Genomic DNA, 13,576 nt, shown 5'->3' with positions numbered 1-13,576 from the left:
TGCATTCGAGCAGCAGCAGCAGCAGGTGTTGCAGATCCTGGAGACGATCCAAGCTGCTGAATGCTATTTTAAATAAGAAATAAAAAAATCACAGTGATTCTCTTTCTTTATTGCAAAGAGACATTTGCACCAACAAAAATATCAAATGTTTTAAACCATCTGTCATTTGAAAACGGAAATTACAAACACATAGCTAGAGCCAGACGCACAAACACATATGCAAATAGGATCTTAATTTAAGGAATTATTTGAAAATAACTTGATCGTTTGTATAAACAGTATATCTATGAGTGAAGTCATCAGGAAGGAGCATGACTCATGGCAGGAACAAATGGGCTTGAAACAGGCATCCAATAACTAAACTAACAGGACAAGTCACAGTGACGTTAATGTAATGTTCTTATGATGACAACAGTTCTCGCAAGATAGTCGGATGATAATAATAATAATAATAATAATAATAATAATAATAATAATAATAATAATTATGGTGTCTGCTTACAAATGCAGAAGACCACAACGAAAGCCTCAAGCGTCCCCACAGTGAGCTGTGTGAAGTCTGAAAAATGTCATAAAGTGATGTCACTTCAATCCATTTGAAAATGAAGACAATCTGTTGGCGTGGAGTTAGAAGGAAGTCGTCTCACCAGACCTCTGCAACCTTCTGCTCATCTCTGCTTGGTGAGGGTTTCAGAAACTTGGAACAATCCAACAGGCTCTTTAGTGCTGAAGTCTTTGTCCCCCACAGACGGTCTGTAATTCATGTACTGACTGAACTGCCTCAGCGGTTGAGATGATGAGAACTCAATTTGAAATGCTTGAAATAATCTTAAAGTGGGTACGAGGAACTTTCAGTTTGTGTTCATTCTAGTGCCCCCTTTGGACAAAAGCGGTAGTGTTTCTACGAAGCCAGCTGTTGTTCCTGAGTGAGCGTACTCGGACAAAGGCATTAAGAAAAACTAGGGCTGTCAAGCGATTAAAAAAATTAATCTAATGCACAGACACTGCGAGAATAACATAAGACGTATTCCTACCTTCATGCTTATTTGCCCGGAGCAGCCCATAACATAGAGCCCTCGGCCCCTTTCCCCTGCTTCTTTCTTTACTCTTTAATCCCGTGCGGGCCGTGTCCGCAAGATACAGGTGCAGCTCCGCTATCATCTCACCTCTTTTGCACCGGGTCAAAGGGCAATATAGAAGTGCGATTAATCTGCGTTAATTTTTTTAATCGCGTTAATTTTTCTGTGATTAATTAATCGAAATTAACGCGTTAATTTGACAGCCCTAAGAAAAACTATTAGAAAAAACAGCATTCATTGCACTGATGGTCGCGTTTGCTGTTACGTGTAATGTGCGATCATCAGAGGAAAAAATTGACTGTTTCAAAAATATTTAAACGTTCCTTGTAGCTCTTTTAAGGTGGGGTTAGCTGTTTTTGGCAAACTAACAAATCGTTACTGCTCATTCTGACTGAGCTATCTTTACGAGATGGTCCGGTTGTTGATGGCTGCGTCAGATTGTCTGAACTTGGCCATCATTTGAGCGATCTTCTCCTCTTGTTCCAGCTCCTTGAAGTCACACTCCTGCTGTGCTGATGTAGACGGTGCAACCTGTGACGCTCCCGTGGTCCAGTCCAGGATGCTACTGTTGGGATCACCAATATCCATCTCTATATTGCTGTCTATGTAATGGTTTTGACTGGGGCTCACAGCTTCTTCAATGGACAGGTCCTGTGTCTCACTCTCACTGTGGGCCACATCCTCCTCTGCAGCCAGCTCTGCTCCAGCATCATTGTGATGATGGCTGTCCTCTCTGTCAGTGGACTGAGGGACGGATCCTGCAGTCTTAGATGAGGATACAACCTGGAGGACATACAAAGAAGTACCATTTGTTGAGATGGATAGTAAGGTTACATGGTAAACAAACAAAAAACTGCAGTTTATAGCACAGGCTTCTAACAAATACAGAATAACTGCCTTTATTAGATTATTAGTAGACATAATTCACATTTTCTAAAAGTGGTGCAGGGAATTTTCTAGAGAGAAACAGCAGAGAGGGGGGGACTTTACGTGAAACTGGCTTTTTTTGAAAGTATAGATTTTAAGGCAATGAGTCACTGTCCCGTTTAAATTGATGTTAATACCGATCAAACATTCGGGATAATGTCATTCCCAGCATTCTGACAACCTGCCATCTTATTGTTAGCTTAACAAGGCTTCAAAAGACACAGCAGAGATGGCGAGTGGCCGAATAGTGAATGAGCGACTGGGAGTGTGTACAATATATTATTATAATTATTAAACTCACCTGATTTTCTGTGGAATGATTGTCTGTGTTTGTGGGAAGAATCTTTTTTGGGGACGTCTTGGGTAAAGACATACGCAATCTCTTTCTTTGTGGTTCTTTGTCTGTTGGTTCAGTTGAAGCCTGGGGGGAAAACAAACAGCTACATGTAAAGGCACACAAATTACCTGCTTTAAACTCTATACCATCATAAAAAAAATATATATATATTATATTTCCTGGATTGAAGTTTCATGTTAAAAGCCTTCCAGCCAAGTCCAATACTTTCCTAGTTAGACTAGTCATGACACCCAAACTGTGGAATGATCCATACCACTGATTCCGTCCTAAACGATTTAATCATCGGCTCAGACAAACTTTTTTTTTAAGCTAGGCTTTCAGTTGACATTTTACTGTACCTTGTGCTCTTTGTTAAATAATTTTGTTACTTTATAAAAGAAAAATGCTATCACAACCAAGTTGAAATTATTGTTATAATTGAAATAAATACTCACATGATTTGTTGTGGAATTCTTTTTTTTGGGCAAAGGGATACTTATTCTCTTTCTTTGTGGTTTCTTATGTGCAGGTTCAATTGTGGCCTGGGTGGGATGGAGCTGCAGCAGAATAAACCACAAACATATGAATGTTAATGCATACAGCATTTCACCAAAAACATTGGGTTTTTTTTCACCCTCTGAATGAAAGTTGATGACTTCTGGGATCCTCCATCATTTCCTCTGGCACAACTATCCAGTCAATTCAATCATTCAGAATAAACAATAAAAATCGACTAGTTTGGCACAACTTGTTGGGCCGACGTTCACAGTTTCCACAGGTGAATCATATATATATCCTAATTAGTGTAACCATGACGATGACATTTAAATGTTGTGAAGATAGCCATGAGATATGGCGCACAGATTAAAGTTCCCCTCGGGATGAGTTAGAATAACATTGGTGATCTTCTGACTTTTCGTCGAGCGCCATCATCAGGTCAAAACTAATTAAAAAACTAATGAAATTCCATTATTTCTTAGCATACTGAGAGCTAGCTGAACATACTAAACATTGTATTAACATTATAACCGTGAGCAGCCCTTAAGCACGCGATCAAAGCCCCTCCGACTCCGTTTACAGAGCCTAGGCTGTGTATTTACAAACAGGTTTTTTATTTTTTATTACAGGTAGCGGATCGTTAGGAGTGTCCAGTGATTTTGACAAAGTGATTTTGAAAACAACAGAATCGCTGACCCCACCTTTAAAAGGCTAAAGCTATAAATGTCATATAACCTGCCATCTGTTTCTCAGTTAAATTAATTAATTAATTTTTGGTTTCTTGCTGTGACTTTTTACCTTATTCTGGCCATTAGATGATGCTCCTGACGTCAAAGGAATTGATGTGTGGGTTGCTGGCTGTGGTTCAGACTTCTCTTGCTGGCCTCGTTTTCGAGCGGGCTTCCTGATGGACAGGTAAATGCGTCCGCTGTAGATGACCAAGGCATCGTGGCAGTCCTGCAGTGCCGGACCAATAGAGCCCTCGGGGAAGGTGTGAGATGTGTTTGCGGGGACCTGTCTCCCGGGCATGGTGTCCTTCAACACTTTGTAAGCGGCGTGGTTGGAGGAGATAAAAGACATTTGGAAGGGCCCCGGCGCGGTTCGAAACTCTTTGCTCATCTGGGTGGAGAGGTTTTCCCTGACAGCGAACCCCGCGTGCGAGGTAGTTTTCTGGCCTTTCCTCCGTAGCACTGCGGGACAGATCCATATGCCCTCTGGGGATTCTTTGAGCTTCCTGGAGGCAGGGGCGGCAGGCAGGGGGAGGCCCATTCGTCTGAGCACAGAGCCTGGTAAACTCCTGATGGGGATGCTTTTCACCTCAGCATCCACCGGGATGTAGATTTCCAGTCTGTCAAGGTGCTCCATGATCTGTGTGTATTTCCCTGTGCACACATCAAGATGGCCATTAATATGTATGCCTTTACTGAATTACTCCAAAAACATTTATAGATACATCAATAATAAAATGGCAGGCAGAGTTGTGAGCTCTCATCCTGTGCTGTCACCTTATGGTGACAAAGGGCATTGACTTAGTTGTTCCTTATTCATTGAAGACAACAGCTTCTCTACATTGAGTGCCTGTATTTCTGCTTTGTAAAATTTCAGCAATTTCACTTTTATTTTTATTTTTTAATACTCTGTTTTTGTTGTAGGCTATTCCTTGTGTAAATAAAACTAAACGTTATATAATAACCATAGATAATCCAGAGGCTGACATTGAGCTAATCAGAAGGACCAGACCTTCCAAAGAAGACACTGCAGTCTTGAGAAGTGTGGTATTGAACTTTGGTGTGTCTTTGGCCACACTCACACATGCAATATTAAAAATATAAACTAAAAAATGAATACTGTGTTTCACAATCAATTTTTTATACGGCTTTTCTCAGCAAACATACATGTTATTATCATTCCGTCGGGTTGAGTTCAAAGGCTTTTAATGAGACCGAAAAGGTGGAACATAGCCCCTAGCCTAGCCCATTCTCTTAGCGGAAGAGCCTCATTAAAGGGACTCACACCCTTCTGCCTGAATGGAGTCACCCGACACAAATTAAAGGCCCAAACGACGTCACTGTTTATCTAGGCAACCAATAAAATGAACATTTGGTGAATGCGAAGACAGCCCCACAAACCCATTTTGCTTAGTGTAATTTAGTCAATAGAGACTGTTTCTACGGCAGAGCCTCGGCAGCAGTTTACGATTGTGCTTCGTCGTCTAAAGTTTCAGCTGATGTGCCAGGGTTGGGTCAATGAACGATTTGTAAATAATCCATTCGAAATAGAAACTATAGGCCTACATTGAATGACCAACTCGGTGGGATATAGGCTGCAGTTTCCACACAAACTAATTTTACCGTCGATGCTGGACTACATGACGTTTAAAGAAGCCTTCCTAAAAACACATTTCATATTTACCGCAAAATAAAAAGTAGCTCATACCTCGTTGAAAGACTCGTATCCAGCTCTAAACACACAACACAGTGTTCACTTCATGGACATATAAGGTTCACTTCAGTTGCATTTTCGTTTGGTCGGAAATCAGCAGGATGTCCGGGCTGTACTCTTCAGAATAAAAGGGTCCCTCTTTTTTTTTTTGCATAATATGCAAAACAACAAAAACAGGAATAGCCTGTATTTTACCCATGCACTATGATGTATTGTAGGCTATCTGGGAGGGTTTGAAATAAAATAAAACAATTGATTATACTTATAATATACTTAAATTTGTTTTCAAAATATGTTTACAAAGCGCTTTACAGAGCAGATAAAACAATGTATTCCCCCAAAATGTCCCTAATACAACTCCTCATTCTTAATGTACAAATCATGGTCACTCTGGTTTGTTTTGTTCCTTATCTTCAGACTGTGATTTGTGCTAACAAGATCTCATTGTGTAAGGGTGATACTTTTAAATAATTAGCACATGGTTTTTAAACTACTGCTCCTCCTGTCCTCCTGTCTCAATACTGGATGGCTGACTTTTCACAAATTCACTATTTTCTTTGAACCACCACAGGCTAGCTAGTTCACAATCAAAGAGGACTGATTCGGTGGTACATTTAGACAATATTAGCTTAGATTTGCTTGTTGTTTGAAACTCCAGAGAATAGGGGAAGCGTGCCATTTTCTGAATCAAGTTACTAATCGTTGTGATCAAATTGCATTCTCACCCTGTAATTGAATCACTTCAACTGTTAAAAAAATAGGAGTCTCAACTTCTGATTGGTTAAACCCATGTTCTGCAAAACAAAAGACATGTATTGTAGGTATCTCTAAAGTGAAACTACATTTCCCTTATAGCTTCATGTTGAAAACCTCCTTAGGTTGATGCAGTCATTCAAATTCACTGCAGCTAACTTATAAGATAAAACACCATCAGCTCATAGTATCCATCTATCACCATGGGAAGGCAACATGCCAACCATTAAGCATGTATATGCAATATTATATACATAATTAGAACTTAACTTTTTTACAAAATATATATCCACAAGAATCATTTCAAGTAAAGGATTTATTTTCATAAATGTATTAATAAAATATAAATATTGCATTCCTATGAATATACATATAACTTCTATATACATTAAAGAACAATTTGTTGTTAAGATGAACATCATAAAGTTTGAAAAATATCAAATAGAAAATGTTTAGTGACAAAAATAACAACAATAATATATACTGTTTTCGGAAGCATAACTTTCTCAGGTTGGATTTGAACATCACATTTTTTTTTTGCGCAACTGGTAAAGCTTATTCCCTATAACCAGCCTACCACAACACTCTTTTCTCCAATTCCACTCCCTTTCTCTTTTTAAAACGACAGCAGAATAGACATGGTTGAAACAACCAGTTGCACAGTGATCACGTAAAACTTTTCATAGAAGGGGAAATACTTGGCTTAAATAATTCTGAGAATCCAAAGATAGAATAAAGCATAAGCGTACAGTTATAACTTAACCTCAAAATCAATTTGTGTGACTTTCAATCTTCAACGTCCACTTAATTGCTGTAAAGTGGGTCTTACATTGGATAAGTCTGTCACACAACTAAGGATTAGTTTTGGTAGTATTGACCGCACCTTAAAAGTGGAGGCTGGAGGAGTCATTGTGCTGGCCATGCTGGTATCTGATGTGTAGAACCAGTCAACAGCATTGAAGTGTATCCAATGTTGTTCTCATACAGTATAAGTATTTTAGATGGACTTTTCAGTCCCGCCACCATATTCAAGCTTCCAGGTTTTTATGTGCTAAAGTTGTCATGAGACTTATGTTAGTCCTTGTTACTTAGACAACAAATAAATACAATACAATTAAAATAAATAGAAGCAATAACTGATTATCTACAGATGGGACCAATCCGATCCAATATTGGTATTGGCTGCCAATTTGGCGGTTATTCCCTGTTGTTTTTAACTTTTTTGAAAGTTGAGGTTTTTGATAGTGTGTGTAGATGCACTTTCATTTCAAATATTCACTTTGAAAACCCTATAGTATGCCTTTGAACTCAAGTATGGAAACAGTGGCTTTGGAATCATTAAAATGTGTAGCATTTTTGTACAGTATATATATATATTTTTTAACTTTTTTAATACAAAGTGCTGTGTGGTGAACTACAGCCTCCATAACCTAACAAATTAAACCAACAACTAACAACAAAAATAATAATAGTGTGAATAATAATATTCAAGAAAAAAGAGCTCTGTAGATATCCAAATCCAGGTATCACAATCGGATCGGAAATGAAAAAAGTGCATCTCTAATATATACTACAAATAAATCTATTACCTTTGTGACAAAAGTTCCTAATGTTATCTAACTGAATTTTACAATCCCGCCGTTTCTTATGACTTTTAAAGCGTCCCCTTTCTCCTTCAGAAGCTCTCTGAGCCTTCTGACCTGGTCTTTACGCATGACAGAGTCCAGAGGACCGTATGTATTCCAGAACTGCTTGTTCTTGTCTTTTAGATGGCTGATCCTTCCAGATGTTTTCACATCTTTTCTTATAGCTTTCGTTCTTGCAGGAACTTGAGCACGAGGGGCGCAACATGGACAAATAGTGCGCCTCCTTGTTCTTCCCATCCTCCTTGTGTTTGCATTCACGTCCTCAAGAGTCTTAGGGTCGGGGATGTTATTTTCATCTGTGCTGAGAAAATCCTCATCTATGGGTTCCACGTAGCCAAACATAGACTCACTTTGAACATCACATGATGATCCCTTCTGTGGACTTTGACCTGAATGCCAAATGTTCTTCAAAGCAGAAGTAGGTTTGGTGTTTGGCTGGATGTGTGTCCATGTGAGAGGTTCACTATGTGTATGAGGCCATGGAGTGGAGTCTGGTGATAGTTCCTGTTCAGGTAGTGCTGTCACTAGAGCTTTGTTGCTGTCAGTTCCTTGTGGAAAAAGCTCTTTCTCTTTCGACCCGCTCGTGGGTTCCTCCACAGACGTTATGGGCTCACTCTGTTGAGGCTGTACATGGACAGACCCTACTGAGGCTTCTTCAATCCTCTGGAGGCAAATCTTCACATCGGCTGTTATCCCAAATATCTGTCTCAGCTGGTGGTCGTCCATTTGATGGGGTGATTTTGCTGAAGGCGAAGAAGTCCAACTTGTTGTTGGATTCACAGAGCCCTGCAAGTAGAACAAAGAACAACATATATTAAAATACAACACATTATTCAAACAAGTCTCGAAGTCCACACCAACGCTAGCGGTTTAGGCACATTTTCTATTTTTCCTGAAATGTTCGGATTTATCTTAAACCTGTGTGTTAAGTGGTTAGCCTAGCTTAGCACAAATTCTGGAAAATACAGAAATGAATACACCTACCAACACCTCTTACGCTCACTGAGAGTCACCACGTCCTTTATACATTTTTACAATCCCTCTATAATTGTGTCATACATTGCTTACTGCTGGTGTGTTCTGTACACCTGACATGTATTGCATGTCTGTCTGTGGTAGAGGAGGGATCCCTCCTTTTCCTTCCATTTGTGTTAAAGATTGCAGCACATAGTGTAAAGACAAATGAAATAATAATCCAGTGAGGAATTGGAGCTGCACACTAACAGAGCTTTTACTCATCTGTCTTGCTGGCTGAACATTTTCATGTCAGGGAAACTGAGCAAAGTAAATATGCTTTTGGGATACCAAATGTTAACCTGTTGAGATGATCAAATTTAGTGTGTGCAGATGTAAAGTCCAGCCTGATGCTTTGAAAAGTGGCTTGTCATGTGCCTGTGTGCCCGCTCCAAATATAAACTGTGCAGTTGAAATGTCTCAATATCCTATTGTTACATGATTCCCTGCTTGAAAACCTCTATTCAAAAGCCCATGTAGTCTTCCATATGAGTGCCCTCACCTCCATGTTGTGGATGTCCTCCATTGGAGAGCATACTTCACTGCTGCCGGGTTCGGCTGGACATTTGGTTCCTGCATCAACTTCCATTTTCTCCAAACATTGGGTAGAGCTGCTGCTTTGCTGGACGCCGGTCGACCCATCCGGCCTCTTCCGTTCAGCGACACCATTCGAGCAGCCTGTGCCCGTCTGGCTTGTCTGGTCAGATTTGGGTGGAAAATAGGACACAAATATGACATTGTCTTCATCTGGAGGAGTGACTGCAGACACAGTAACCTCTGCTGCTGCTCCTTGTTGGGACGAAGCATCCTGAACGTCGTCATCACAAAGGTCGATCACTTCAACCGGCTCGTCTCTGATGATAATCCTGAGGTCCTGCTCGGTTTGAGCTGCTACTGACTTAACTGATGGTTGGGATGAAGGTTGGGTGGTTTTGTTGAACTCATATCTTTTTGTTGCTGCTATGGGTTGGTCGCTTTTCCCCGTTTTAGGCGGCAGACAGCTCTTTTTGGCCACGAAAAACACCTTCCCGTTGCACACCACCAAGGCGTCTTCCTGTCTGTGTCCATTTTTGCCCTGACGCGACTGAGAAACAGTTTTTATAACGAGGTCACTTTGCAAGCCAGACTTTTCTCCCTCTGCCACAGCGCGAATAATCCCTGAAGTGACAGATGGAGAAATAAGTGGAGCAGGCGCGGGGTCCATCAGGCTGTCCTCTTCCTCTATAGTCCACTTTATGGGGCTGTTGGGCCTCTGTGAAGCCTTAGGAATCAATTTTAGATGGGGTCTTGAGCCTGTTGACGGTGGTGCACATGGAGTTGTATTTACTGTCTTGGTTATCCGCATGAGTGGGTGAGGTGCAGGGCCAGTTGGGGCAGTAACGCCTTGATTCACAGTGGTGATGGGTGACACGTAGACCACACTGGGTAAACCTGCACCTGGAGAAGAGTTGGCAGATGAGGTGAAAATCTGTTCCTTGATACCTGGAGGGAGCTCAGATCCTGGGAGTCTTAGGACTTGTGCATTAGCGGGAATCTGAAGATACTGCCCCATGGGGAGTGCTGGAGATCTCAATGTTACAGGGAGATTACCGGAAAGTCTTACTGACTTACTGACACTGTTAGCTGCAGGTGTTGCCACAGAAGGTAAATGTACAGTAGTCTGTTGCTGCATTGGATGCTTGTTTAGTGAATAGGAATGATCCAAACTTGCTTGAAGAGGCGAGGCCTTCACGAAGGAAACCTGCTTCTGGAAAACCTTCGGAGGGGCAGAAGGATTCAAAGCTGAAGGAATATTCATGGGTACCGCTTTCTGAGGAGTAGGATCTGTTTTGGGTATGTTCCCTTTAATTTCAAAAAACTTTCCTTTGATCCTTTGTACAGGAATCAGTTTCATGATTCCCTTTCCATCCGGTCCAACAGCAGGCACGGCCTGGTAGAAGACAGGCCCACTGAGAGAAAACACAGCACATAAACGCACAGATTAAAAAGGTGAAGACATATTTAAATGACAATTACTGATTTTGACAAATAGTGATTTAGACAACAAGCATTTTTTTCCAGAATTGCTAACTCCAACTTTACTGGAAAAGTTTTTTAGAAAATGCCCTTATTTGCTTAATTTGTGATAGTTAAATGACTCCAGTTCGAATAATCATATTGTCCCAAAATTTTTAAATATTCCTTTGAGAATTATAATAAGAAGTATTGTTCATCTATAATCAATCATTTGTACAATACTCGTTATTAATATTTCACATGGTTTGATTATATCTTTAATGCTAATTATGGTCACAGGGATAAATGACTAGCTTACATGCAAAGGAGGCAATAGAAATGTGGTAATTTGGGTAAAAAAAACCTGGCTCACCACATCATTAGATATTTAATGTGAATTTTTCCAGTTTGGTTCTTACATGATAGTTGAATATTCAAAATATATCTCATATCAATGTGTGTTTAATAAAATCTAAGAACACCCAAAACAATGCTGTAAAAATGAGATTTGTTTTTTCTTTTCTTCTCGCATTTATCAGAATAATGTGGACATAGCGTGACACTGACACATTGTTTTGCCACAGGTTTATTCTGATGACATAGTTTGATAAAATAACTAAAGTATAGTAATTATGTTGTTATCCATGATGCTGCCCTGACCCACGAGTGGTAAAGTAGAACCACAGAGAGGTAAACAACTGAATTTGGACCAGGACAAACTCTAGCAAAACTAAACATGTGACTTGGAATGGTGTGGTTGTGCATGTACATTGATTTACATGTTTCTTATTGGCTACAGTTAATTAGCATATGCTGTAAATGGCAGGACATCTGTCAGATGAGTGTGTAACTGTAGCCTACCTTTGAAGGAGATCCATGACTGAAATTGTGGGATACAGAGCTGATAAACTCTCGTAAAACTTCACAAACGGCCGTTTATCGAAATTGGAGACGGACTAATTTCTGAAACATACTAGCCTTAATTGTGTACATGATAGCTATGGTCATGAAGAGTGAATGGTAACAACAAAGCACGCCTGTTATATTCGTCGCTACGTCGTCCTATATGTATATGTGGAGGGCTCCGTATTAACTCTAGCTATTCATCGACTTAAAAAAACACTGTTCATTCGCACAAAGACCTTTTTAATGCTTAATTTCTCTCCTGGCACTTGACGTCTCGGCTTCCGTCCATGATGAAGCGCGCCCGTTATACCGAACTTCCGGTTTGTTATAAGGGTTGTGTTCAACGGACCAAGTCATTTTGTGTTTATTTTTGTTGCTAAGTTGACCAAACACACATTTTTTACGATTTTTTATGACCACAGGCTGTTTTTTAGGCTAAATCTAGCCCGTCGTGTTTTTGCCAGTGTCCAATTCCCTTATTGACGCCATACGAAACGCATACATTAGTGTTTCCAAACTGCAGCCTTTGAACCAACACTGCTTTATACAAACATCCGCTCGGCTCATACATTACATATTCCGGTTCCGCTATGTAAAGTGGAGTGGTGTGTGTTTTTTTTAATATACTATCTATAGTTTGTTTGTTCTTTTAAAGTTTATACATTGCTACCACTGAGTCAGACCAATGTGACTATTCTTCAACGTGATTATTTCTCCATTTGCACTCCCCATGTCTGCTTGGCCAATGGGCCTACATATATTTCAACTGATGCATTATCTATTCTATTATCCAACTGTACGTCTTTACTGTTTTTAATTAGATTCATCACTCTCGTCCTCTTTGTTTCCAGCAGCAGGCAGCAGCTGTTTTTCAGTGAAAAATTCTGATGACCACAGTGCACACCACAAGAGTGTGTTTAACCTTCCTCCTGTGTTAACTTTCTGTTACCATCCATGGTGTTAGCGGGTCGGGTTAGGGTTTCGACCCGTGTCTGAAATTAGTTGTAAAAAACACTAAAAACAATTATCTATCATCCAATTTGTTTCTAATCTCTTGGTTACCTTGTTAGGTTTCCTTATCCATGAAAATATTGTTTTTAATATTTTTGGTGTAGGCGGCTGGGCCTTTTTTTTGTCAGTATGCGCCTCAATTTCAATTAAAACTAGAACTGCAAGCAGTTGTGAACGGGGGCCAAGCCTCCCACGCGACTCGGGATCGGGCGTCGTCGTCCGCGTCGCCGGCCCCTCGCTTCACGGAATCCGGGGAAGTAAAGATTTTGAATGTGGGATGTTCGGTGTGGAAGTTATAGCCCCAAATGCGTTTCCTTTGCTTTTTGTGGTTTTGGCGCCCCCTATGGATGACATTCGCAAAACTACGTTAGATAGAAAGATGCAGCTCAATGTACCAAACAAGTGGATGTCAAGTTTTTGAATGTGCGATGTTCGGTTGGGGAGTTATAGCAAAATCAAATTGTCATCCTCTCCATTGTAAAGACAATTTTTTGAATTTTCCCATTTTCCCGCCGAAAGACTTAGGAAATGGCGAAAACAGGCAACAAAATTGAAAAACTCTTTTTTTTAATAAGTCCGGCCCACAGAGGAATTTCTTGCCCATATTTTGGCCATAGGCTCAGGTATGCCCCATGATAGTCTCCCTTCAGTTTCAAGAAAATCCCCCCTTTTTTTTTTTTTAAGGAATTTTCGCAAATCTTTAAAGCGCTACCGTTTGGTCTTCCAATGGTCGTAGAAGAACTATTTGACCCGCTTTTGCTCGTGGGTGTCGGTAGAGCATAATGCTTTTGGTTTCGTCCAAATCGGGCAAAAACTGTAGGAGGAGTATGTTTTGGTGACTGACACAGTTTTTGCGACGTAGCAAAAAATCTATCCTATCGCAAATGGGCGTGGCCTATCTCAAAAGATGCAGCTGACTTGTGGGCATCTGTGGATATAAAGTTTTTGACTGTCGGCCTTTCGCTGCG

At 40.4% G+C, this 13,576-nt stretch overlaps 2 protein-coding genes across 2 annotated transcripts; both read right to left on the bottom strand.

Annotated features, from left to right (window-relative positions):
- LOC307252652 (uncharacterized protein) lies at window positions 1–5,364 on the bottom strand. The gene is made up of 5 exons (XM_080030383.1): window positions 5,278–5,364; window positions 3,640–4,223; window positions 2,799–2,900; window positions 2,308–2,427; window positions 1–1,862 (listed from the first exon to the last, which is right to left on the bottom strand). The coding sequence occupies exons 2-5, from the start codon at window positions 4,204–4,206 to the stop codon at window positions 1,482–1,484; spliced, it is 1,170 nt and encodes a 389-aa protein (XP_079886509.1). The 5' UTR covers window positions 4,207–4,223; window positions 5,278–5,364; the 3' UTR covers window positions 1–1,481.
- A 2,288-nt stretch (window positions 5,365–7,652) lies between these two features.
- lrif1 (ligand dependent nuclear receptor interacting factor 1) lies at window positions 7,653–11,709 on the bottom strand (the record flags this gene model as incomplete). The annotated part of the gene is made up of 3 exons (XM_080030743.1): window positions 11,553–11,709; window positions 9,199–10,645; window positions 7,653–8,468 (listed from the first exon to the last, which is right to left on the bottom strand). Exons 1-3 carry the CDS (start codon window positions 11,567–11,569, stop codon window positions 7,653–7,655), a joined length of 2,280 nt encoding a protein of 759 aa, XP_079886869.1. The 5' UTR covers window positions 11,570–11,709.
- Window positions 11,710–13,576: the final 1,867 nt, after the last annotated feature.

The sequence above is a fragment of the Ammodytes marinus genome, assembly GCF_949987685.1.
Source record: "Ammodytes marinus genome assembly, chromosome: 7".
NCBI lineage: Eukaryota > Metazoa > Chordata > Actinopteri > Uranoscopiformes > Ammodytidae > Ammodytes > Ammodytes marinus.
The sequence above is the reverse complement of the archived record's forward strand: the minus strand, read 5'-3'. Positions and strand labels throughout refer to the sequence as shown.

Coding starts and splice junctions, on each gene's coding strand:
- LOC307252652 (XM_080030383.1), bottom strand. CDS start 4,206: ATGGAGCACCTTGACAGACTGGAAATCTACATCCCGGTGGATGCTGAG. Junction 2,901..3,639: donor CATCTAATGGCCAGAATAAG/GTAAAAAGTCAC, acceptor ATTCTGCTGCAG/CTCCATCCCACCCAGGCCAC. Junction 1,863..2,307: donor ATCATTCCACAGAAAATCAG/GTGAGTTTAATA, acceptor TATGTCCTCCAG/GTTGTATCCTCATCTAAGAC.